The 27,680-nt window shown below is 34.7% G+C and overlaps 1 protein-coding gene across 3 annotated transcripts in view; it reads right to left on the reverse strand.

Annotated features, from left to right (window-relative positions):
* Positions 1 to 27,680, reverse strand: part of Pcdh15 (protocadherin related 15) — a 1,472,709-nt gene that overhangs the window by 173,598 nt on the left and 1,271,431 nt on the right. For all 3 annotated transcript variants that reach the window (XM_063239515.1, XM_063239513.1, XM_063239514.1), the window contains one exon: positions 18,322 to 18,438. In XM_063239515.1, the coding sequence (XP_063095585.1) occupies positions 18,322 to 18,438 (117 nt within the window). The remainder of the gene's footprint in view (positions 1 to 18,321; positions 18,439 to 27,680) is intronic.

Consider the following 27,680-nt stretch of genomic DNA (forward strand, 5'->3'; position numbering starts at 1 on the left):
TAAATATTGTTTAACCTTTTTTACAATGTTCAAATTGTTAAATGTTAGGAGTAAGCAGACCTCCCCAAAATATCCTTCTATTCTGAGAAGAGAATTAATATATTCTTGTTTGTACACAACATAGTTGTAACATGTTCAGCATAATTATGACTTTATAATTATGTTTATTTTTAGAGATTATGTTTTAAGGAAACATGTCTGGTTGTTAAACTGACAAGAGGTAGATTTTGACAGTTAACTGATCATGTTGACTTGAGTAAGAAACATCCAACTAAATACATATTTCTGGGTGTGGTTAAAGGATTTGTTGAAGACAGAAGACTCATCCTGGATGGCTGTTCATCATAATGGAATAAGGAGAGAGAGAGAGAGGGAGAGAGAGAGGGAGAGAGAGAGAGGGGGAGAGAGAGAGAGAGAGAGGGAAAGAGAGAGAGAGAGAGAGAGAGAGAGAGAGGGAAAGAGAGAGAGAGAGGGAGAGAGAGAGAGAGAGGGAGAGAGAGGGAGAGAAAGAGACAGAGAGAGAAAGAGAGAGAGGGAGAGAGAGAGAGAGAAAGAAAGAAAGAAAGAAAAAAAGAAAGAAAGAAAGAAAGAGAAGCTCCAGGCTTCACCTTCGCATTGGACACGGTCTCCCGGCTTCCAGCCCAGACTCTTCACCCTTCCAGCACATACCCATCAGCCCTCCACTGCAGAGACTTTGGCTTCCTAACACATGCTTGCGGAGGACTCTGCTGTGGGCTCCAGGCCTGTGACCTTAGACTGCATCCTTCATATCTCCATTGCACAGTTCTTTTATTCTCTAACACACCTGACTCTGTAGGCCACACTGTAATTCCTTATATATTTATGTATCTTACAATGAATCTATTTCTCTAGTGAGCACTAACTGATATGGATAGCAATTATCAACCTTGTTCCTAATGCCCTAACATTTTCCCTTTTTTTTTAAAGGATAATACAAGAATTTTAATACTACATTCATATTCTTCCAGATTCGCCAAGATATGCCTGAGCTTACTTGAAGTTTACCATTAAGACTAAGTGGTACAAATCCATCCCTGATTAACTTGAATCCTAATGAAATTTCCTTATATTGTATTCAGTATCCAAAAACAATAACAAGTTCATGTAACATGAAACAATCGCCTCAAAATTTTGAACAATGTATTCAATATTCTCAGAAAAGTTTCTCTTCTAAAATTTTTCTTAATAAACAACACAAAAATCTCACTGAGTCACAATACAGATTGATTTTTTTATGGGTTTACAAGAAAGTTAGAGATTTGCTAGTTTTGATTTCAGACTACATTGTCTTGCCCTTCAGAAAACTACAGTGGATTCAGTCTGCTCTTCACAATAAATATAGAATCATAAAGAAATTCACCTAACACAGGACTCCACGTTAATCCTCTAGCCCTATTTATAGTCCTCCATATTGCACTGACCAGACTAAGCATGGGCCAGCCTAGTAATCAATAAGGCAGAAAGTAGGTGGATATCTGCTTAAAATAATAAAAAAAGAGAGAGATCAAGAAAGAAAGACTACAGAGTTTCATAAAAGATATTCTTTAGGTTGCATTATGATGATTGCTTTGGTAGGAGAGGGAATTACAATAAGAGTAAGAAGATAAAAGTATTTTAATGAGTTAAAAAGCAATTGTATTTTATAGATATATTAATGATATGTGTTAAAAAGTTTAGACTATATTTGAACAAAATAAATATCACTCAATATTTATCAAGCAAGTGATACTGACGTAGTAAAATAAATCTAAACTATCATTTCTTAACTTTCAAACTGCCTATATAAGAAATAATACTATAAAAATATCAGTTGAGTAAGAGGGAATGACTACCCCAAGAAGCTCTAAGAAAAAAAAATGATGTAGTGTATAACCAATGTATAGGGAGCATGAATTTGTCTCCAGAGTCAAAAAGTTTCTGGAGGAGATGACTCTGTGCTGAAATCTAAAGGATATGTCAAGACAAAGTGGCAAGATGGCAGAATTGGGCTCAAATTAGAAGAGAGAATAGTTTGTTGCATATTTTCAGAGATCAATTTTTAACTGTGGGTAGAAGTGTTTTGTCCCAGTGATGGAAAGCTGACCAGTAGAGTAATGGTATTACTTTTTTTTTTTTTTCAGTATTTCCATCGAGTAACACTTTCTTACATCCCATTCATTTGCTGTATGTTTATCAAGTTACACTGTGCTAGAACTTTACAAGATTTGGCACATTAATAATCATAATGTGATGGTATCTGACTAACATGTTAGACTTCAGTATAGCAGTATTCTTTAACATGAGCATTTTCTTGACTCCTTGGGGATTCCTTGGCTCTGGTAAAGACATCTTGCTGTTGCGTATAAAATGGGGAAGATGGAAAAGGTTTGCCAAAGAAGCTATAGCATATAACTAGATTGGTTATACAGCTGGATAGGAACCTGAACACACAGCACTCAACTCTAGTACTCACTATATTTCAAACACATGCAGAGACAGATCAAACAAGGAAAAAAGTTGTCAGGGTGATGGTTCAGTAGCCCAATGGCCTCCTTATGTCCTCGTTCATCATTACATCATCATCATCATGAACTGATCAACTTGCCATTGCCGGGATAAAACACCTGATATCAGCAATTTAAAGAAGGCAAGGTTTAGTTTTGCACAAACTTTCAGATTTATCAGTCCACGATTAGTTTGCTCAAAGCCACACATATCATGGCTCAGTGCAGAAGTGTGGGCCAAGAGAACACTTTCCACTACATTGGGAGGTGCCCCAGCATGCCCCATGAGAGACACAACCCCCAAAGGCATGACCCTAGTAACCCACCTTCTCCAGCTGTGCCCCACACCTTAACAGCTGATTTGGCTATGGATATCAGTGGATTAAGCCACTGATAATCATAGTATACCCATGATCCATTCAACCCTCCAGGGGTCTCTTGTAAAATTTCCAAGGATCCATAGAAAAGGACAAATGTAAGGTTCATAAAGAGTAGACATAGAAGAGAGATAAAAAATAAACAGAGAAAACAGATATAAGGGATATCACACATAAAAAAGATAAGGGTAAATTCAAAAATTAATGATATCCAGCGTTTATTCTGAGGCAGCCAGAAACAATTCCATAAATGACAACTTTTAATTTTTATACCAACTCTAGTGATAACACTAGAGCTATTATCTAGTGATAACATGAAATCTCCTCTTAAATATTTTTAAATTGTATATTGCATTATTATTAAATACAGGACAATGTTGTAATTAGATCACGAGAATAATAAAAACTCAAAAATGTCACAGACCTATGTGAAGAATTTGCGTAGACAATTCTCCAAGATATACAAATTTCCAATAGGTATACGAAAGCATACTGAATATCACTAATCATCATGAAACGAAAAATGAAAGCCACATTGCTATATCACCCCACACCTACTGGTATGATTACTATTTAAAAAATGAGGATTAGTAAGGACATAGAGAATTTGGTGTCCTCATACACTGTTGATATCTAAAATCACATTGGCACCTTGGGAAGCAATCTGAAAGTTTCTTAATATTTCAGGAATAGAACTATCATGTGGTTCCTTAGTCCTACTGTTATGACTTATGTGTAGATATCCCCCCAAGCCTCATGTGGTCATGGGGTGCAGCATGTCCTAGTGTGTTGAGTAGGATATGTGAACACTGATTAAGGATCAAGGGTGTAGATAATGGAAGCCTCACCGTGGGTGTGGGTCAATCAGAAGGTTTACAGCCTGCGTGGATGTAAAGGGAGAGAGAGAAGACAGGCTGGTTGCTGTTGTGCTGCTGCTGCTGCTGCTACTAATCCTTGCTCTTTTACTGTTTTCTACCTTCCCTGCCAGGAACTGTTGTTTTTCCTCTACAATGTCCCTCTCTCAGGTGGCCCTGAAATGGAACCAGCAGACAACGGACTAAAACTTCCATAGACTGTCAGCTTGAATAAACTTTTCTTTCTGAAATAACAGAATCTTGTTATCTGCCAAAATATTGATGAAACTTAAGGACACTATGCTAAGTGAGTAAATCAATTGAAGAAAAATGCTATCTTTACTCACATGAGGAATTTAAAATAAAATACTCTGAGAAGTGGAGAGCAGAATTGTGGTTGATAGGCTGGGTGAGACAAAAAGATTGGATGTTGTTCAGTTGCTACATTTTTGTTTCCAATTTTCTATATGTAGTAATTTAACAATAAGTAATTTAATTCTAAAGGACAGAATGATCAAGTGAATTACCTAAAAACACAGAGATAGGCAGTGTTAGGGTTTACTGAGTTCAAATCAGACAGTCTTACTCCAGAATGCACCTCCTTAAAGATGCTTTAAATTTTCTTGAGCTGATGAACATTTAAATTTATATATAATGGGCTATGATATACTACACAAAATTAACACAGAATAATAACATCTGTTACAGCTTGTTTATAGATAGTTTCCCACAGTCTCATGTGGTCATGCTAGAGCTTTTCAGAGGTGTCTGGGTTTAGGGTGTACACTGCTGGAGTCAAGAGTGTTATGCTGGGATTGATTCGTGGTGTGATGCTAAGGTTAAGGCTGTCCCAATGCCCACTCTAAGTTTGGGTAGCTTTGATAAAATATGTGGGGCAGAAGATCATTGCTTATTGTTTAATTCTTTTTTTTTTTTCTTTTCTTTTTTTTTTTTTGCATTTTTACTGTACAAGGGATCAAACTCACGACCATAGGCTTGCAAGGCAGGCGCTTATGCCGCTGAGCTAAATCCCCAGCCCTGTTGTTTAATTTTTACTTCTTGCTGCGTCTGCCTGCCAAGGACTGTTCTCATCTGGGATTCCCCTCTGCTCTATCATCCTGCCTTGGAGTGAGTCAACTCTGATCTGGAACCTTTATAGACTCTATAGGCTTCTCTAGATTGTGAGCCAAATAAAGCTTCCCTTCTTTAACTCTGGGTGTCAGATATTTTGTCTCTACAGTGAAAAAGTAGCTAACCCACCATCTAGGTATATAGCAATAAAAATATTAATTTCAAAATAGAGAATCTTACAAGCAAAGAAAAACCAAATACCTAAAAAAAAAAAAAAATAATTTTACTTCGCCTTTCTATAATGTTAAAGAACAGAAAAGAAGAGAAACTCCAAGCTGTAGTTTCTTGGATTTCTTTTAACTTTTCATTTTTTGAGAGATGTTCTCATTTTGTAGCTCAGGCTGGCATTGAACTCACTATGTAGCACAGGCTGGCTACAAACTCGTGGTAATTCTCCAGCCTCGGCCTCCTAAATGCTGGGATTATAGGTGTATAATTCAATACCTACCCATATAGTTTTAAAGAACAAAAATTTGGATCAATATCTTAATAGTTTTTCAAGGTTATGTTGTATGGATAAGCAAAGTGCATAAAACGTAACAGATACGGTAATTCACAAAATATACTTAAAATTCAATGGGTCAGCTGCAGAGGAGGAGCTGGGCGGATCCGGAGTGCCTGCAGAAGCCCGTTCCTTTGTCTGAAGGACTGAATACTTCTGCAAGCAGGGAGGCATCGCAGCTTCCTGAGGCACCTCAGCCTGTGGTGAGTGCCCAGCACAGTCTGCCCAAATCTCAGACTGTTCCGGACCCCCCAGGCTTCTGGGTGCAGTGAAGTGGAGCAGTGGGTTAGAGGCCACTACAGCTGCCTCCCCATCCCCCCCGGCTACACTTGGAAGTCTGCTGAGTCCCTTCCTTTGCCTAGAGGACTGTGGATATCTCTGTAAGCAGGGAGGGATCACAGGCTCCTGAGGCACTGCAGCCTGTGGAGAGCACCCTAACCCGGCTGCAATTGAAGAGCTGTGGATCTTCCAAGGGGCAGGTGGGCGCACAGTGTCCCTGAGGCCCAGCTTGTCTGGAACTGTGGAGTTCTGAGCAGGCAGAGGAGGGACACTGGTTCTGCAGGCCCAATGGCTTGGGGTAGTGCGGTGTCAGAGTCTCAGTAGCTCCAAGCATAGAAGGGGATTTTCAACAGATCCTGAGGAAGCTTTCAAATAACACTTGAAACACAGAAATATACAAAATGACAAAACGAAAGACCAAATTACAACCTCAAACCTCCAGCCCATCTCAGGAAACCCTAGGAGCAATGTATATAGAAGAAAATATATCCCATCCACCTCATATATCGGACATAATAGCTACTGAAGTTGACAAACAACTCCAGGAAGCTTTAAAGAAATTCAAACTCGAAATAATCTCCCAGATAAAAGAAGAAATGATAAAAGAAATGAAAGAGATTCTAAATATATCTAAAGAAAACACAGATAAAAAATTGGAGGAACTAAACAAAAAGATAGAATCCCTAGACGAGCAATATAAGAAACAAACAGAATACATAATGCAGATGCACAGAGATATACAGGAAATAAAAAACTCCACTGAAAGTTGTAAAAACCGCCTTAATGAAAGTGAAGATAGAATTTCAGACCTTGAAGACATGATTGCAGCTAGTGAACAGGAAAGGAAAGATCTTTTGAAAATAACAAGGAATCAGGAAACAACAATTCAACAACTGCAAGACGATGCAAAGAAGAATAACATAAGAATGATAGGGATTAATGAAAGAGAGGGAGACAACATAAAGGATGTCAAGAGGATATTTAGAGAAGTAATAGCTGAAAATTTCCCAAGCATGAGATCAGAAACTGACATCAAGATCAGTGAAGCATATAGAACTCAAAACACTCATAACCAAAATAAAACTACACCCAGACATATAATAATCACCATCCCAGAAATCCAACACAAGAATAGATTACTAAAAGCTGTCAGAGAGAAAAGACAGATCACTTATAAAGGAAAACCTATCAGAATCACAGCAGACTTCTCAGCACAAACGATAAAGTCAAGAAGAGCATGGAGTGAAATATTCCAGATCCTAAAGCAAAATGATTTCCAACCAAGACTGATATATCCTGCAAAACTATCATTCAAAATAGATGGTGCAATACGATACTTCCACGACAAAGAACAGCTGAAGAACTTCATGAACACCAAACCGACCCTGCAAAAAATATTGAAAGACAGTTTAGATACACAAAGGAAAAAACCACTAAGCAAAGCAAATAATTAAACAGAACAGAAAGATAAAGATGCAACAGCAGAGAGATAACATTCCTACAATTAACCAGCATTTAACAGTAATAACCATTAATGTAAATGGTCTCAATGCACCAATCAAAAGAAACAGACTAGCAGAATGGATCAAGAAACAAAATCCAACCATATGCTGTTTACAGGAAACCCATCTAACCCAGAAGGATACTCACAGACTGAAAGTCAAAGGATGGAAAACAATTCTTCATGCAACAGGAATCCAGAAAAAGGCAGGAGTAGCCATTCTGTTTGCAGACAACGTGAACTTTAAACCAACAATGACCATAAAGGACAAAGAAGGTCACTACATACTTGTAAGGGGAAAACTCCAAGAGGAAGAGATAACTATCTTAAATATATATGCACCAAACTCCAGAGCACCAAGTTATATAAAACAATTATTAACAGAAATGAAAACTCAAATTATCAGTAACACAATTGTAACAGGAGACCTTAATACACCATTGACACCAAGGGACAGATCAACCAGACAGAAAATGAGCAAAGAAATAACAGAACTGAATCATACCTGTGAACAAATGGGTTTGATAGACATATACAGGATGTTCCACCCAACAACATCAGAATACACATTCTTCTCAGCAGTACATGGATCATTTTCTAAAATAGACCATATATTAGCTCACAGAACATATTTAAACAAGTGCAAAAGAGCTGAAATCATCCCTTGCATGTTATCGGATCATAGCGCTCTGAAATTAGAAATTAATGATAAAAGATACTGCAAAAATCCCACAAACACATGGAAACTGAATAACACACTCTTGAGTAATCAGTGGGTCACAGAAGAAATTAAAGAAGAAATCAAACAATACCTAAAAGAAAATGAAAATACAGATACAACTTACCGGAACCTGTGGGATGCAATGAAAGCCGTCCTGAGAGGAAAATTTATTGCACTGAGTTCCCACATCAGGAAAACAGAACGAATACAAATAAATAACTTGATGCTACACCTCAAACAGCTAGAAAAAGAAGAGCAAGTCAAGCCCAAAGCCAAAAGAAGAGAGGAAATTATAAAAATCAGAGCAGAAATCAATGCAATAGAGACTAAGAAAACAATCCAAAGAATCAACAAATCAAAGAGTTGGTTCTTTGAAAGAATAAATAAAATCGATAAGCCCCTAGCCAACCTTATTAAAAAAAGGGAAGAAAAAGCTCAAATTCATGCAATAAGAAATGAAAAAGGAGAAATCACTACAGACCCAATAGAAATACAGAAGATCATCAACACCTATTTCGAAAACCTCTACTCTCAAAAGTTTGATAACACAGAAGAAATAGACAGATTCTTAGAAGCATATGAAGTGCCAAAGCTAGATCAAGAGGATGTAAAACTGTTGAATAACCCAATCTCTGTTACTGAAATTGAAAATGTAATTAAGTCCTTACCCACCAAGAAGAGCCCAGGCCCAGATGGATTCACTGCAGAATTCTACAAGAAATACAAAGAAAACCTAATGCCGACACTTCTCAAACTATTCAATGAAATTGAAAGGGAAGCAATCCTTCCTAAGTCGTTCCTGGAAGCAAATATTACTCTAGTACCAAAACCTGAGAAAGACCCAACTAAAAAAGAGAACTATAGACCGATCTCCCTAATGAACACAGATGCAAAAATCCTCAATAAAATATTGGCAAATAGGATCCAGCAAATCATCAAGAAGATTATACACCATGACCAAGTGGGATTCATCCCAGGAATGCAAGGATGGTTCAACATACGCAAATCAATAAATGTAATCCACCATATCAATAAAGCCAAAAATAAGAATCACATGATCATTTCTATAGATGCAGAAAAAGCCTTCGATAAGGTCCAACATTTATTCATGATAAAAACTCTACAGAAAATTGGAATAGATGGTCTTTACCTCAATATAATAAAGGCCATTTATGACAAACCAACAGCCAGCATCATTCTAAATGGCCAAAAATTGAAAGCCTTTACTTTAAAATCAGGCACAAGACAAGGATGTCCTTTATCACCACTCCTATTTAATATAGTACTGGAAGTACTAGCCAGAGCAATTAGGCAAGAAAGAGAAATAAAAGGGGTAAAGATAGGAAAAGAAGAAGTTAAGATGTCGTTGTTTGCAGACGACATGATACTCTACATAGAAGACCCCCTAAGCTCCATTGAAAGACTCTTAGATACAATAAATAAATTCAGTAATGTGGCTGGATACAAAATCAATACTCAGAAATCAATAGCATTCCTATACTCAAACAACAAAATCACAGAGAGGGAAATAAGAGAAACTGGATTATTCACATTAGCAAGCAAAAAAATGAAATATTTAGGAATTACTCTTACGAAAGAAGTGAAAGACTTATACAGTGAAAATTATAATACACTGAAAAAGGAAATTGAAGATGATCTCAGAAAATGGAAAGACATCCCTTGCTCATGGATAGGAAGAACAAACATTGTGAAGATGGCCATTCTCCCAAAACTCTTATACAGATTCAATGCAATCCCAATAGAAATACCATCAACATACCTTATAGATCTAGAGAAATCACTCCTAAATTACATCTGGAACCAGAAGAGACCTAGAATCGCAAAGGCAATTCTAAGCAGCAAAGGCAAAGCAGGAGGCATCACAATCCCTGACTTGAAATTATACTACAAAGCAACAGTAGTAAAATCAACATGGTATTGGAATCAAAACAGAGGTGAAGATCAATGGAATAGATTAGAAGATACAACCACAACTACAAACACACTCAACCACCTTATCTTTGATAAAGGAGCCAAGCAGGTTCACTGGAAGAACGACAGTCTCTTTAATAAATGGTGCTGGAAAAACTGGCTCTCCATTTGCCGAAAACTAAAGCTAGACCCATGTCTATCACCATGTACTAAATTAAAATCTAAATGGGTCAAAGATCTGAATATTAAAACAGAAACACTAAATCTATTGGAAGACAAAGTGGGTAGAAACCTTGGAGACATAGGAGTAGGTAGAGAATTCATGAACAGGACTCAAACCGCACGGGAAACACTTCCCAGAATCAATAACTGGGACCACTTCTTATTAAAAAGTTTCTGCATATCAAAAGAAATCTCCAGCATAGTGAAAAGAAAACCCACAAACTGGGAAAAGATTTTAGTGAACTCTCTCTCAGACAAGGGCCTCTTGTCTAAAACATATAAAGAATTAAAAAAACTCAGACCTCCAAAATTCAAAGATCCAATCCAAAAATGGGCATCTGAGATGAATACGCAATTCTCAGATGAAGAAATGCAAATGGCAAATAAATATATGAAAACATGCTCATCATCATTGGTCATCAGAGAAATGCAAATTAAAACCACACTGAGATTCCATCTCACTCCTGAAAGAATGGCCAGGATCAAGAAAACCAACAACAACAAATGCTGGAGAGGCTGTGGGGAAAAAGGAACTCTCCTGCACTGTTGGTGGGAGTGTAGACTGGTACAGCCTTTGTGGAGGTCTGTCTGGAGGTTTCTCAAAAAGTTGGGATTGGAAATCCCATTTATTCCAGCTATTCCACTTCTAGGCATATTCCCAGAAGAACTGAAAGCATTATACCACAGTGATTTATGTGCACCTATGTTTATAGCAGCACAATTTGTAATCGCCAGATCTTGGAAACAACCCAAGTGTCCATCAACTGAGGAATGGGTAAAAAAGTTGTGGTATTTCTATACAATGGAGTATTATTCAGCTATAAAGAAGGATCACATTGAGATATTTATCAATAAATGGGCGCAGCTTGAGACCATACTCATAAGTGAAATAAATCAATCTCGCATGTATGAATACCGAATAGTTTCCCTAATGTAAGTAATGATTCAAATATATGAAAATATGTGGCAATCATGATTCCCCATTATGTGGCCTTGAAGCCTTATAAAATTTTCACTTATTAATTAGAAAGGCTTTATTCTGGGCTTCTTGATATGGAAATATTTGAAGCTATAGTATATGAAGTTTTATCCAAATATCTCAAGGAAAAAGACAGACACTATGGTAACTATTATTCTTTAAAAAAATTATTTAGTTATTTCTTATGTTTATTTTAATTAAGGGAAAAATTTAAAAAATTAGGATATATAATAGTAACTCTTTTCGATTTCCTATTAACTTGTTTTGAAGTCCTGTAATGCTCCCACGATCTTGTTTTGACTGATTAGACTCTGTTCCATTCTGTGGGATAGTATCAAGTCTGAGGGTATAGGCAACTACTTTGAAGGCAATAAGATTCACTAAGATGCCCATTCTGGTTTGACTATTGTCTCCTTTGGAAATCCTGTAATGTTTACAATGTCTAAGTTTTATTGGTCTTGTTCTCTACTGTTTTGTCCAACTTTATAATATCTAATGAGATAGACAAATCTTTTTAAGGAAACAAGAGACAACGTTGATAATTATTGTTAATAACCGTGTACTCTGTTCTACATCATGTGCTAAGTCTATCCTTGGTTTTGACTGACAGCTTTGTTCTGCCATATTTGACTTTATTCTCCCCCCCCCAAAAAGTAATAAGAACTAAGGAGTAATAAAATCTAAAATGTGTAAATTTTGTTGTAAAAAGAGAGGAAGGGAAAAAAAAGAGCTCTAACGGATATAACAGCAAGTGTGTATAGGGATGTTGAATAGCTGACTATATTAATGTTTTTGGATCATTGAACACAGCTGTTTGTAGTCTCTCTGTTTGAATGTCTACTTTGTATTCTTTGATACTGTGATTTGAGCAACTATTTCCAAGATGATAATATGTAATCTATTAACAGGTGATTTCTTACTGTTATGTTTTTTTTGTAGTTCTGCATTATATGTAACCTTACACTGCTTTGTTTTGTTTTCTGTTTTTCTCTTTTTCCTCTTAAATAAAAAAAAAAAAAAAGAACATCTAAATATAAAAAAAAAAATTCAATGGGTCAGAGTATTAAATAACATGGTATAAATCTCATATGATATGCATAAAAATAGAAATATTCATTGTAAATGTATGTAAAAATATAATGAAAAACCCATAAATGATTTTATAGAGAATATACATAAGTAATTTTTCAAAGAAAATTCAATAAAAATAAACTATTGATGTCAAGAGAACTAAATAAGCTATAAATAAAATTCATACCTCAAAATAACACAAATACATGAAAAAGAAAAAGGAAACAACATTAAGAGACCAGAAGCCAATTTATCATCAACGTTGTTCTAGAATTCTAACAAACAGAATTACAGTTCTTTGTTTAGATTTTAGTCTTCTTATTGTGTATGCAAAGCCTTTCTCCATTCATTTCATTTCTCTTCATTGAATGTGTCCTTTTTTTCATTTGTAACAGGTCAGTGGCAAATTTCTCCCCCACAATTTTAGGGACTGTTTTCTTTGAATCTTACTATTCTTTATCCCTTAATGTATCTCCAAATTTCCAGTTATTTTTTTCAACTTTCCCTTTTCTGTTTGATATTTTGTCTTTGAAGATGAATTTACTTTTCCTGCTTCAACTTCTGTTGAGGTGATACCTATATTTGCACTTTTCTCTAACGTTTTAATGGTCATTTCAGTACAATCCATTCCTCGTCTTTTAAAAAACCAGGCAAACAACTTGGGCAGGAACCAAAACAATCTCCATAAAATCCGGTCTATCTGAGGAACTCTCCATAGTGTTGCTGGCCTGTGAGATCATGGTCCTACCCTCCAATCTACTTTAGATTCTAAAATTCTAAAGTTTCAGAACTGTAATGCTTCCTGTTAAATGGTTGACATTTATTGAACCAGATATAGTTCAAGTCATGTTATATAAATTGATGAACATATGGGTGTTTTTGATCTTACAATTTTTTGATTCATCTCCTCTGCCAACATTTTCTATCCAGTCAAGTGACCACCTTATATTTTAAAAAGTAGAATTGCTGTCATTCGCTCCACTATTCTCTGAATACCTTCCTGGCATCTTTCGTAGACATTATCATGGTTTTACCTCTGTCTCCATCCTACATATCCTTATATTTAATGAGCCCATAACACTTTTTACCATACTTATTCATTTGTGAGCATTAGAAAGTCTCTAGATTGTGCTAGGCCTGTGTTTGATTTTAAGTCGATTGTTAAAGCATAGCAATATTCAAGAAAATAAAATAACTGAAAAAAGGCTTACGAGTAGGACTGAATTATCAATACCTTAGATTAGATAGCTTCAAGGACCAAGAATCTAGATCAGAAAAGCAAGAGATTCACATTCAAGGTATGTGTTTTAATTTCGTCTAACAATAAATTCAGAAAAAAAAAAAACACACTATTTAACCCATGAGGAAGGCCTATGCGTAAATGCCTAAGAAAACCTATTATAATTCACTCTATCCCCTCAAAAACTGATCACGTATTATGACCTTAATTTCGTGAGCTTTACTCCCAGCAAATGAAGACAAATGAAGACATTGTTGCATCATAGAGATGGAAGATGATTTATATAGATTGAAACACATTTATGCACATTTCCAATGACCATAAAAGAAAAAAATGTATCGAGCCTTGGTAATTATTACAGTTCATAAATTAAAAGTACAATGTTTACATCTAATATGGTTTATTCTAATATCAAATGTAACTAGATGACATAAAAATTGAACTTATAATGCTATATAATGTGTTATATGTGTCACAGAAAGAAAAAATAAACATCATGTTTAAAATACATAAACATTAAACATTATATTTAAAATACATAAACCCTCTTAATGATGTTTATACTTCCTTATAAAACCTTTCTTTGTATACCCATTTACACTTTCAAATACAATTGTAACCCACTGACATTTTAAAGATTAAACTTCAACTATCTCATGGTGTGCTTTCTTTCTAATTAAGTATTTTTGACCAAAGGGACCCAGACTGGGGCTACATTATCTCAGATTTCACAAGCTGACATTCACAATGAAAACAGTTCTTGATTATTTCCCTATTTAGCTTTGATTTGAAAAAGAACCATTGAGTTGTATAAATTTTCCCTACGCCAGGCCCAAGGGTCAGCAATCACAGTTAATGGCTGCTGATCATTAATCCAGTTTTTGCTACATTGCTAGCAACAACCTGAATTAATACTGCACACTCTCACCAGTCAGTCTAAGGTGAACCATGAAAAACAGATCCATAGACATACTAAAGGAAAATGACACAGATGAATCATACAACCTGGAGATTAAAATACAATTTTATTAAATTTTTGGATAAAATCAATTATTGCTTTTCTTGTACTGCTGTGCTCTCTGCCAATAAATTGTTACAGAGTGCCTATTTGGAGATTTAATTTTGAGAAGATAACCATAATTAACTGTGTCCCCTGGTGACTTCACAAGAGTTTAATAAAACACAACATATGCACCTTGAGAATAAAGAGAATAAAGGCTGGTCACTTTTTTTTTTTCTCTAAAGATTAGCAAAATTACACTTGGAAGACTGACATGGGTTTTAAAAAGAGTTGTGATACTCCTCTGTAAATAATGCCTTAACATACCTGAACTTTGAAAAGGCTAAGTATCAAAGTCAAATCAGAAAAAACCTCACACTTGCAACAAATTTATCTTTATATGTCTTCTGCTAAAAAAGCATAGAATGTTTGGAAATTATTTTAAAATCAATTTCTATACAAAACTTATATAATATTTTTATGGTATGTATTTATTTAATAAATCAGTTTCAAAGTCTAAAAATATATTTCAATGACCATATAATTTTCACAGTTACATATGTAAATACAAGTTTGTCAAAATTACTAAGATTAATCGTGCTCCAGTTACAATCTTAAGCAAACAAGAATGTAACAAATTTCTAAAATGTAATAATTGACAAGCATTGTCTAAGTGTGATAAGTAAACCTTCATGGATTAACAATACTTTGTTTATAGAAAATGAGAAAAAAGGAACTCCATTTTTTATTTCAATTATTCTATATCTACTTGCTCATAAAATATTCTAATTTGTCAAGCATTGGCTCCTGTAAGAAGGATTCTGACCTGTAGTTATAGACAAAATAAAACTATGCAAATGAAAATTACACTTGCAGTCTTGTTTTAGGGAAATTTGAAGAAATTTCTGGTGAAGAGAAAAGGCTAGAAGTTTTTAATACCCAAAAGGATGAGTTACTTACTATTCATCTCCTGTGAACTACATAATGCCAATTCTGTCACAAAGGCAAGGCAGAAATAAAGTCCTAACAGCTTTAGACCAATTGGGAGAAAATCTCGGCATGATTATTCTTCCTCTAGAGCACTTTAGTTGTACTCAATATGCATTTTATAATTCTTAATTTCTATTCAGCTATAATATCTCAGATTTTCAGATCATACTGTTTTATTTTCCTTTGATATTTAAAAAAGGTTTTATTGTTACTATTTTCTAGTTAAAATGTGTCATTCTCACTTTCTAAAGAGATATGTTTAATCTCCACAAATGAAAAATATTGTTCTTTAAGACTAGAAGTATCTAAGATCTGAGAGACCAGAAGCTATGCTAAACATGAATGTAATTCATGCCATTCACTTCACAGCTTCAAGCACCCAAACTAAGACTTGGAGATATTATGAAAGCTTCCTAGAGTTTCTAAGGATCTGGTACATAATGCCTAAACTGAACAGTACAGAATTAACCAGTAATTTATGTGTATACTCAACTGTATTCAAAATTTTCCTAGTAGATAACTGAGTACCAGTCTCTTGAGTTAGATATAGACATTTGAACTGGAATGAATTTCAATTCCTGCCCAAGATTTATGTTTGGAAAAGATTTTATTAACTAACACGCAGTATAATAGTAGGTAGTTACATCCTCAGGTACTGAAATTGACATGAGAGCTCTGAAGAGAATGAAATTAAACTGTTTTCTCTAATTAATAAACATTTATAATAGCAGAGTAGAAAACACTTGGCAATATCATCTTTTAAATACTTATTGTGTCTTTATGGTACCTACATAAAATAAGAATAAAAATAAAACATAATATTTTTGAATATTATGTAATATAATGCCCGGCTTCTAAAATTTTCTTGAAATTGACATTTTATTTTGGATTGGCATATATTCAGTCAAATTGTGACTATGCATATTCAATAGCTTTATTTACAAATTCATTCAAAAGTTCAGTTATAAACTATATTAACACTAAAAGACTGTTAGTATTTCAAGACCTGAAACTGAATCTGAGAAATACATGTTGAAACAAGCACAATCAGTATTTCAATCAAATCACTTTTTGTATTCATCTTTTCTCTAAAGTCATCATCATGTGAAACGTTAAAATTTAGAATTTAAGACTGATAATTTTTTTATATAAATGAGCTTCAAGGTCTGAAAACAGAGTCTTTTCTAAAAAGTACTTCAACTTTAAAAAACAGGCCACAGACCAAGTCAACTTCTCCCATACAAATGAGTGTGATCTGTCAAGCCACATCCAAAGATATGAGTGAACAACACCACTGCTTTTAAGCTCTTGTTAATGTCATTAGAATTAATATTATCTTAAATTCCATGTTAATAATTCTTTTAGAAGTAAGCATGCTAAATTAACATGCTTGCATACACTCATTTCATAAACTTTGTTAAAACTATTAATTTTGTCTTTCCATAAGATTGTCAGTATCTTGAGACGAAAAACTGATTATCACAGTGAATAATATGCAGTTGATGCTCAAAAAAAAAACAAACAAAAATCAAAAAGAACTGAATGAATATTACTAGTTTCAAAGTACTTTGTATTGTTACAGTTTACTTTAAAAGAGATAAACCATCAGTTCATGTTAACTATCTTTATTAGTGGGTTCAAATATATGGAATTTTGCCTGTCATATTTCCCAAAATGATATATATCTATTTCAGGGATGCTTTAACACTCTTAGGCAGAGGGATTTCTAAGTTAAAGGCTGTTGCTTTCATGTTAATATTATTATTTTCTTTCTCTCTCTCTCTCTCTCTCTCTCTCTCTCTTTTTTTTTTTTTTTGTCTTTTTGTGGTTTTTATCAGTACCAGGGATTGAACTCATGAGTGCCTGCTTGCAAGGCAGGCACTTATGCCACTAAGCTAAACCCCCAGCCCCAATGTTATTATTTTCTAACATTTTATATTCACATATATTTTATATGTCTCCTGTCACAAATAAAGTTGAAAATGTTGTGATTGCCATTCACATTTTATTAAATAAATTTGTTAAGAAAATTCTTTTTATGTTAGCAGTATAAAACAGAATTTATAATTGCTTATAGAAGACCAAGAAATGGAGGGAGAAACAAAAGAACAGAAAAAGAATTAAGATGGATGCATAAATTAACTTTGTGTAATGAATATAATAAAATTTTTTTAAATGAGTAAAGCTTTTCTTAATTTTCAAATATGGTTTGTTTGAAATTTTTGTCTGTATTTTCTTGGAAACTATCAGATGCTAATTTAGATGGTAAGAGATAACTCAAAATAAATGTGAAATGTCCAGTATTTAATACTTAGGAGAATAAAGATTTTTCATTAAGCATTCTAGATTTTTATAGAAAGGTAATATTACTTTTTTGTTATTTTAAATGCAAAAGGGAAATACCATTAAGGAAAATTTACATCATTCCTGCCACACTATTTTAGTTAAAAATTCTCTCCTCAATGCTAACTTGGGCTATCTCAAAAGAGGTAAAGTTCTGTATGATTTAAAACATGAATTAATAATGCTCAAAGAGTAATATTGAGCTTTTAGGTTACTAAAGTAAACACATTCAAACAAGCTTTATGTTAGGTTTTTTTGTATCTGGAATCAAACTAAGTACCTTATACTTGCCAGGCAGGTGCTTGTGCCACTAAGCTATATTCCCAAGCCTTATGCTATGTGGTGATTAAACCTGTTGGTACTAAACTAAGTTTATGAGTATAATTATGACTCCAAATATAGACAATTCTTTCCACATATATTTATCATTGGTGTTGATAAACATAAGATAGTAAATTTGAATTTTAATGCAAAGTCCTGTCTCTAATTGCCTCAGTTGAATAATAATTATTTAAAATATTGTCTGTACCTGTGGATGCAATAAGCAAAGGTATTTAAATGACTGAGAGTGAAATACTCACAGAACAACTTTATTGTTTTGTGAACAGGGTCACTATGAGACTGAAAATTTTTCCTCTCCACAGCTCTAAGTACCAATCAAAGTCTGTTACTTACAGGAGGGTCTGCATCTTCAGCGTAAACTGTGGTGATAGGTGTACCCTTGACCGCATCTGGAGCCACCATTCCTTTGTAGATTCGTTTGCTGAACACCGGAGGATAGTCATTCATATCCTGGAAACACAATTAAGAGGCTACAGCTTCAGCTGAAATCAGGCTAGAGTCACAGTTACTAAGTTGATTCCAGTTCTTAGCGCATAAGCCATTTGCCCGGTCACCTTTCATCCCCTCAGTTCTGTTACTCTCACTCCTCTACTCTCTCTCACAGGCACTTTAGTGGTAATTTCCAATATTCCTACATAATATTAATGTGTACTCACTGAAGGCTGTTCTGCTGAAGTGCACTGTCTGTCACCCAAAAGACACATCTTTCAGAGGCTCAAGTGATGCCTGAGGTTTTCTTTAATATTCTTCTAAAAGTACAATATAAAATTGTAACTTATTGAAAAGAAAATATTCTTCTTTTCCTTCCTACTTACCCTCTCTCCCTCCCTCCCTCTTTTCTTTCTGTCTTTTTTTTTTTTTTTTTTTTTTTTTTTTTTGTCTTTTTCATTTTTATCCGTACCGGGGATTTAACTCACTACTGGCTGCTTGCAGGCAGCTGAGCTAAATCCCTAGTCCCAGTCTTTCTTCTTCTCTTTCCTTCCTTCCTTCCTTCCTTCCTTCCTTCCTTCCTTCCTTCCTTCCTTCCTTTCTTCCTTCCTTCCTTCTTTCTTTCTTTCTTTCTTTCTTTCTTTCTTCATTTCTTTTGCCACCAGGAATCAATCTTAGGATCTCAGGCTTCCAGGCAGGTGCTGTGCTCCTGAGCTATATATCTGCCCAGAAAACAACTTCCTAAAGGTACAATTCTATAAGAAAAAGATGGTATTTTGTATTTTGTTGTTGCTTTTCAAAAGATGTATTTTGTTTTTATAGCACTTACAAATTTTTATATAGTCTGATATTAATTAGGATATTTCAAATGTAAACTGTAAAACATCCTTTGATTCTTGTTTTATTCTTATAAAACAAATATAGAAAGATAAAAGGAAGTTTCCCTCCAGAACAATATAATATTGACATCAAAGCTTATAGATAAGAATCTGTGTTAATTTAGTTAACTATTTTATTCAAAGGAATTTATAGGCATTGTGTTTAATTTTCAGTTTGGAGACACACATGTATTATCACTTATTTAGGGTCACTAATTCAATGCTCATTAAGCGCCTCTCTTTTTTAGGGATGGGGAATACTGTAGTAACTCCCTATATTTATGAGTAAACTGCCATGTGACCAGTAGAGATGAAAATCCACAGAGAGGAAACTGACTTTACCTGAATAAAACCTATGTATAGGGCAGAGGTAAAATCAGAAACCCTCTCCTCTGAGAATAAGATCATTCTTTTATTGCAAATATTATAATTTATAGAGAATCACATATCATTTTTCTCAGTATGTGATTTTCACTAAAATAGCTGAACGATTTATTTTGTAATAGTCATACATTGCAATGTTTTATGTAGTTAGTGTTATGATTTGTGTTTAGGTGGCCCCCTATGCCTTATGCAGTCATAGAGGTGGCTGAGTCTAGCCTTTGTTACTAGTATGTCGTCCAGCTCTCGGATTGGTGGTGTGAGTGCCGTGCCTGCCCAGGGGCAAGAAGCAGGCATACAATGTAAAGTGGAGAAAGAGGTGTGCTTTTCCCCTTTTGGCCTTTTGCTCGCTGTTTGCAGCTGCCATGAATGTCCCTCAACCAAGCTATCCTGCCTTGGAGCTAAAGACTCCAAAAACCTGTAAGCTAAATAAACCTTCGCTTGCTTTACTTTGGGTGTCAGGTACTTTGTCTCAACAATGAGAAAAAAGTAACCAAGACATTTAGGAAGGTACTTTTGGTCAAACAAATATATAGATAGAATGCTAAATTTGCTAATTATCTACTTTCCCACCACCCCAGTAAGCTTATTGCCATTTGCAACTAAACAACAAAAAGAAAAAAAAAAAGTTCAACACAGTCTTTGATGTGTATCCAGACACAGCAGTTTTCCCACACAGTGCAATTAACCAACTGTAAAATTCACATTTTGCAAAAAAATCAGAATAATTATCTCTTACCCTTAAAGAGATTTGTCTGTTGATAATAGATGACTGAGCTGTGAATTGAATAAACCTGCAGACCCTATTAATAAATGTGTCTTCATAGACAAATTGAAAAGCAAAAGATACCATTTCCTTTTGACATGTGGTATACACATCCTCTTGCAAGACAAAGATTTTCTTTGTAATTGAATAATTAAAGGATATAAAGAAATAAGAGTTCAGGATGTATTGGTTCTCTTTAATGAAGGTGTTTGGGCATTGGTCTGAGGGATCCATCCAGGAGGTACTGTGGAAAGCATTTGTATACGGTTTCTCCTGCCCTTGCTACAGCGTTGATTAATTTAATGAACCCATCTTGTAACTAAAAAAGTGGGAATATTTCTACCTCCTACACAGTAGCATCTGAAGGTTAAAAACTCCATTTTTCCTACATGAGTTCCTAAAGCTGAATCAAGTCCTATGAATTTTCTTTATCTCTGAAGTTTTAAAACTAGAAAGAGTTTTAAATATTAATATAAGCAGTTATTTTTTGGAAAATTTTATTCTACAGGGAAAAATGTGATTTTACACCATAAAAGGTTTTAAATATTCATATAATGTGGTATGTTTTGGAAAATTTGATTCTAGAGGAAAAATATGATTTTACAATTGTATCAATTGTAAATTTATATTGTTGTTTATAGTGTTGGTTATTGTAGCTTTTTTTTCCTGGGGAAGTATACATTGGATTCATCCTCTAAATGAAGTGCACAGTGGATACTTTTATAATCTATTCTACAATAACTGATCACACACAAATATAGGCTATAAATGACTGAAGACCATTAAAAGATTGTTTCTCCTCCCCCTTTATTTCTCTGGCCATTGACAGGATGAAGAATAATTCAATGAAGTTCTATTGTAGCAGTATTTCTTTCTCTAGCATATTGTACATATTTCAGGGTTGTAATCTTTTATTGTGGCCACAATGCATAGTCATTTGCCCATAGTTCTTTCCACAAAGCGTTCCTTCAAATGAGAAAATTTATTGAAATGCATTGCCAACAAGCATAATCAATAGTTCATTACATTTATGCTTCAGGGACAACCAAAGAAAAATGTACATAAATCTATTTCTGTACAAATATTCTGCTATGCAGTAAATTAAAGATAAACGCTACAAAACCATGCTCTTATTTTGTTGGCCTTTATTCCACTAGAGGGCATTATTAGCAAAAAAGAAGAAGAAGAAAAAAACATTTTCCGATCTTCTAGGCAATTTAATCTTTGAAACCCATAATAGTTTGCTTCCTGTGGTCATATTTGTTGATCTGAACACAAGTTAGTGTTTATGTTTTAAAAGAGTGCTCTGTTACCACATTTCTCAACTTCAATAGCACCAGGTTTCTCTTCAAAATCATTTTATTTCTATTTATTTAATTCTTTATCAGTAAAGCTTGCAATTTCTTTGCCTGCACAACAAATAACTGTACCTGAAGGTATAGTTAGCTAGCAACAGGAAAAATGAATTTTTTTCTAAACTGAAGTCTAAAATAATCACAGAAAGCATTTTTACTTTGGCACACCATAAAGTAGATTTAAGGAATCATTTTAACAGAAGGATACGGAAGATAGGAACTTGGGAGTAAGTTTAATAAAGAGAGAGATGATAAAAAAAAATCTGATGTTAAATCATCGTAAAAATGGTTCTGCATATGAAACTATTTCTGGATAGGAAATATTAACTGGTTATAGCTTGGTCCTCCTTTTAAAAAAAATGATGAAACTAAATCAAATGCCAGCCTCATGTTCTAAATGCTAATGCACTCTCTGACACACAAATAGCATAAGTCAACAGGTGGAATGGCTTCAGTTGTTTCTGTTCTGCCTGGCATTAGCGTGACCCATGTTGAACCCTTCAGGTGCTACACCTTCAAAATCCGGCAAAGCCTACAAAATTGACAGGTGCTCTTCTTAAGCAGACCGTATGAATGATATACTAAATCCTCTGGGACCATATGAATGATACACTAAATCCTCTGGGACCAGTTATTCCTATCTTCTGCTAAACACAACAATCTTATTGGTTGATTTTATCTTTGAATTGCCTCATTCCTGTGTTTCATATTATCAGCCTTCTTCACTGTTTTCTCCTACTTTCCAACCTCTGTCTCTGCACTCAGGCACATAATAGAATATATCCGAAGACAAATCTTTTTCCTGTTTTGCATTAAGCTATCTTCAATACACATGCTCGGTTTCTCTTACATTGATTTTATAAGCTTTTTATAAAAATACTTCATGGGACATATATTCCTAAGGTATCTAAATTTATTTTCAGAATTTTTTTCTTTCTATTTCTGAGCTAGGAACTGCTGCGTATACTAGGAGGCATTATGTCCACAATTTAGACATAAGGAAATTCAACTTTTGCCACAAATAGCAAAGAATGTACAATCTCTCAGTAGCACAAACATTGACAGAGCTCCCACTGTGCACCAGGTACTATCTTAGAAATCTGCCTTGCAAGCAGGCAGTCGTGAGTTCGATCCTTGGTACCGATAAAAAAGGAAAAAGACAAAAAAAAAAAAAAAAGAAATCTGAGATATGATTACAGAAAAGTTACCGTCTGGTGATATTAATGCTGCTGTTTAGCAAGTAAGCAAAAATATACATAGATAATTTCTTGTCCAATGAATATTATGAAAGAATTAGTACAATGATGTTATCAGAGTATACATAAAAGTGTTTCACTAAAGTAAGGTTAATAAGTTACTTAGTTATCTGTCTTGATTTCTTTGTGTACTCTGGTAGGACAATCTTTCAAGATGGTAGATGATTTAGAAGGAAAAATCACTGAGCAAGGGGAATTAATCTCCCAATTCAATACAGAATTTCATTCCAAATATAAATTCCCCATATTTGATTATTTAGGGAACAAAATTCAATACATTTTAGGATTTTCTTCCAAACTGTGATACTACTGTTAATTGAAAGTATATGTGTTTATTTTGACCATAATTTTGAGGAATTTCTATGTAATAGTATTACACTATTTCTGATATTGTTAAATAGATATAAATATTCTTATGTTGTACACTTTATTTTTGTTGCATATCAGGTATTTGACAGGCATGTTAATTCTATGACAATCAATAAATGAGTCTAAAATATATGTTGGTTATGATTAATATTATTATTTTAAATATAAAGAAATTGAACTTTAAAGTCCTTGAGTTGCTCTTATCTACTCAGCTAATAAGCGCAGACACACAAGCAAATTATGGCGAATCAGATCCTAAAGGCATGATTCTGTTATCTAGAGATGAAGGAAAAGGGAATTGGAAAGGGTCATCAGATCAATCTATATAAAATGCCTGGAGTAAGTAATTTTACAGTTATTTTTTAAGATTTTTGGGTAAAATAGGTAAGTAGAGATTGCTTATGGACACTTAAAACAACTTATTCAATGTTTAACCATAAAATAGTTGTCTTCATTAAAACATCTAAGTTTTCTGAAATAGCACTCGTGGAAATTTAGTTCTATCTAAAACCTCACAAATAGGATATTATCAACTAATTCTCTAGTGGAGTAGAAAATCACATTTGATTGCCAGGAGATTCACAATACTAGCATATTTAAGTTTCACAAATGAAGGGTTGGAGTATACAAGTTTACTTTTATACAGTCCAAAGATTTTGTCTATGATATACTTGTATGAGACGTCCATTAAACGTATCCTGAGATGTAGGGAGTGGCTTTGAATAGCTGCTGCTGCCCTGCCCCTCCTGCCTGAGGGCATTTTGTGTGTCAGCCTACATTTCCCATGATCCTCATGTCCGCCTACATTACCCATAATCCTCTCCTGCTTATGTCATATATCCGGATGTGATGATGGCCTATCAGATAACACTCTGTGCCCTCTTCCTGCCCCATTGGCCCGCCTCCACCCTATATAAGTTTAAGAATAAACGAGACTCGATTGGAATCTCATCCTGTCTCCATCTCTCTTTTCTCTTGCCCTGCCCCCATCCCCTGTCCCCTCTCCAGGTGAGACCCACAAACTGGTCCGCAGGCCGGATCAAGTGGCGCCCAACGTGCAGCGGGTCAAGTGGCGCCCCATGTGGGGCGGATTCAAGTGGCGCCCCAACGTGGCCTGGATCACTGAGAGATGCTTCCTTGATGTTGATAGCATGAATTATTATTGCTAAACTGACTATTACAGTTTTAATGAACCAACGTTTTCAGAGAATATGTTGAATATTCTAGAACATCAAGAGTACATCCTGGTCTGTAATAGCTGGTGCACCAGGGGAGATGCAGCTGCAGCCTGTGGGCCTTGGTGGTGACATAAATTCTGCTGGGAAATTCTCCCCCTGGGGTTTATAATCAGTCTTGTTTCACTGGATGGCATTTAAGATCTGGAGCCTTATGGCAGGAACCAGTCTGGTTTCATTTGCTTGGAAATTAGCTGTGAATGTGACTGTCATGAGTGTTAAAAGACTTTTACTGTGTCATGCAGAAGGAGCTTTCTGAGAACTTCCGACAACCAGCGGGTAACATTAGGGAGCCACAGAAGAAAGCCAGAGAACTCCCTTCAATGCCGCTTTCTGTTATTCACAAAAGTTTTGCCTCCATTTATTGCTTCCTTTGTCATTGGTTTCTTTTCCTTTCTTTCCTTTCCGCCTCTTCTCCCTAGTTCCCTTTCCTATTGGATCATTTTCTTACTATTTCAAAATATCTATTATCTATTATATATTTTGGCCCATATTTACTTTATCTATTTCTCACACCAAAGAAACAATGTGTGACTGATTAATTTCACTTAAGAGTAGTCTCAAGGTCCATCCAAGGACTAGACCCATAACTCTCACCAAGCATCAAATTAAAATCAAAACTGATTATATATCTAAATATTAAAGGAGAAACACTAAATCTTCTGGAAGAAAGAAGAGACAGAACTCTTGAAGACGTAAGTGTAGGGAAAGACTCTGATTGCATAAGGAATATTACAAAGCTGGGACTTCATCTTATTAAACAGCTTTTTTACAGTAAAAGAAATCACCAACAGAGTAAACAGACAAATTACACAGGCAAAATTTTCGCCAGTTGGTCTCAGACAAAAGATTACTGTCTAGAATATATAGAGAACTTAAAAACTCCTAAAATTTAAAAATTTAATCCAAAAATGGGCATCTGAAATGAGTTGATGCTTCTCAAATGAATAAATAGAAATGACAGATGAATACATGAAAAAAATGTTCAACATCACTGGTCATTTGAGAAATGCAAATTAAACAACACTGAGATTTCTTTTCACTCAAAAAAGACATTATCAACAAATAAATCAATAAAAAATGCTCTCAGGGCTGTGGTGAAAAAGGAACTCTTCTCCCCTGGTATTGGGAATGTAGACTGGTACAGCCAATATAAAAATCAATGTGGAGATTCTTCAAAAAACTAAGACAGGTTCCATTTATCTCAGTTATTTCCCTCAAGTATCTTCCTGAAAGAATTAAAAGTAGCATAGACAGAAATATATGCACACTTACATTTATAATAGCACAGTTTGTAACAGTTAAACCTTGGAACAGCACAAATGTCCATCAACCAGGACAGAGATAAAGATTTGCTGTGTTTTTTTAATATACAATAGAGTACTACATAGCCATAAAGAAGGATTAACTTGAGACGTTTCTAGCCCTGAAATTTTAGAACAGGTGAACATGAGCATATCTTAAGAAACTGTCTGATTCAACCCCAAGACATGCTTTCCTAAATGTATTCACATTTTTTAAATTTAATGGTGACTCTATTGGAAAGAACACATTGATAAGAATTTCATAGCATAGAATAGGAGAAATATTTGAGGGACATACTCCAAAATAAATATTTTCTTCATGCCAAAGAAACTAAGTGATCAGTGGTTTTATAAGAATAGAGATTAAGCTTTTAGAGTGTACTTCTGTTAACTGGTTGATCTTTTAGTCAATTTCTTCCTTCCAGGCAGGGAAAGAACAAATGTTACAAATCAGGAAATGTTCAAAGGTTCTGTTTTGAGTCCTGAACTATCCGCTCCATCCTCAACTCATGACTGCTCTCATCCAATCAGAACAAAGACTCTTCCAGTACTGACTCAAAGGAGGATGTGTGGTAACTCAGATGCTGCTGATTTGGTTAATATCGCCTTGATACCACACTTGGAGTTTTAATCTAGCAAAGCTATCTTGTTTCTTAGATTCTGTAGTACAGAAGTATTTCTCTTCTCTGTACAACAGGGACTCCCTCTGAAAGGTGAAAATCCTAGCTCTATCTTCCAAGCACCCCTCTGTACTCCACATCCAAGTGAATCTTTTGGATGGTCTTTCATTTCTGAACTCTGCCCTTTTCTTTGCCCACTCCCTCACCTGCATGCTTTGCCAGACACAAGCATGATGCAGCCAAATTCCTTCTTTCACAGAAGCACCTCGTACTGCTTCTGTCTGATTCTACATAATCATTCTAATCTTTCCCCAGTGCATTACATTTGTGTGATGCCTGGCATCATACCTCAATGTGCAAATTTTCTGATTTATTTGTATTTTGTTTATTATAACATAAATATTTCCTGTGGTTTTTTTTTTTATCATGCAACAACTGGTTTTAGGAAATAATTTACTTTGCACCTTAAGTTTGTAAAGCTACATTTTACAATGAATGTTACTGTTTAAATTGTTGAGAAATTTGTTTTTATTTTCCAAAGATTTCCCATATCTTGTAATTTACTATCATCTCCCTTTTATTTGTTATAGGCATTCAAAAAGGTTATATATCACAAAAGGCCTTGTTCTTTCAGCGTTTTCCATATTCCTTGCCAACAAGATTACAGTTTAGATCTTTGAAATGTGACAACAGAAAGATTTTTGGAGGTCTTTATGATAAACCTTATTTTATGAATGTGTGAAAACCTTTTTCTTTCCAAGTTTCCTTTCAATTTTTCCATTTGCACTTCAATTTTAAGTGGATGGTAGATTAGATATTTGCAACTATACAGTTTTTCCCCAATCTTTACAAAACAATTTTTCTGCTCTTTTTCAAAGACATCTTCAAGATGCTTTCTGTGTAGCAATTGCTTTGGGTACAAACATCTCTTTAGCAAATATCATGCAAATACTGTCATCAGTGACACAGCTTGTAAGTGCCACAAGTAAACAGAACAACAGCAGACAATTTGAAAGTATGGGGAAAATTTATGGAGAAATGAGAACTATACTCCACTCTTCCCACCAAAACAATGATAATATTTTTGTTAGCTTTAATG

Source organism: Cavia porcellus, unplaced genomic scaffold (assembly GCF_034190915.1).
Source record: "Cavia porcellus strain 051 isolate PalLab524CR breed Dunkin Hartley unplaced genomic scaffold, mCavPor4.1 scaffold_28, whole genome shotgun sequence".
NCBI lineage: Eukaryota > Metazoa > Chordata > Mammalia > Rodentia > Caviidae > Cavia > Cavia porcellus.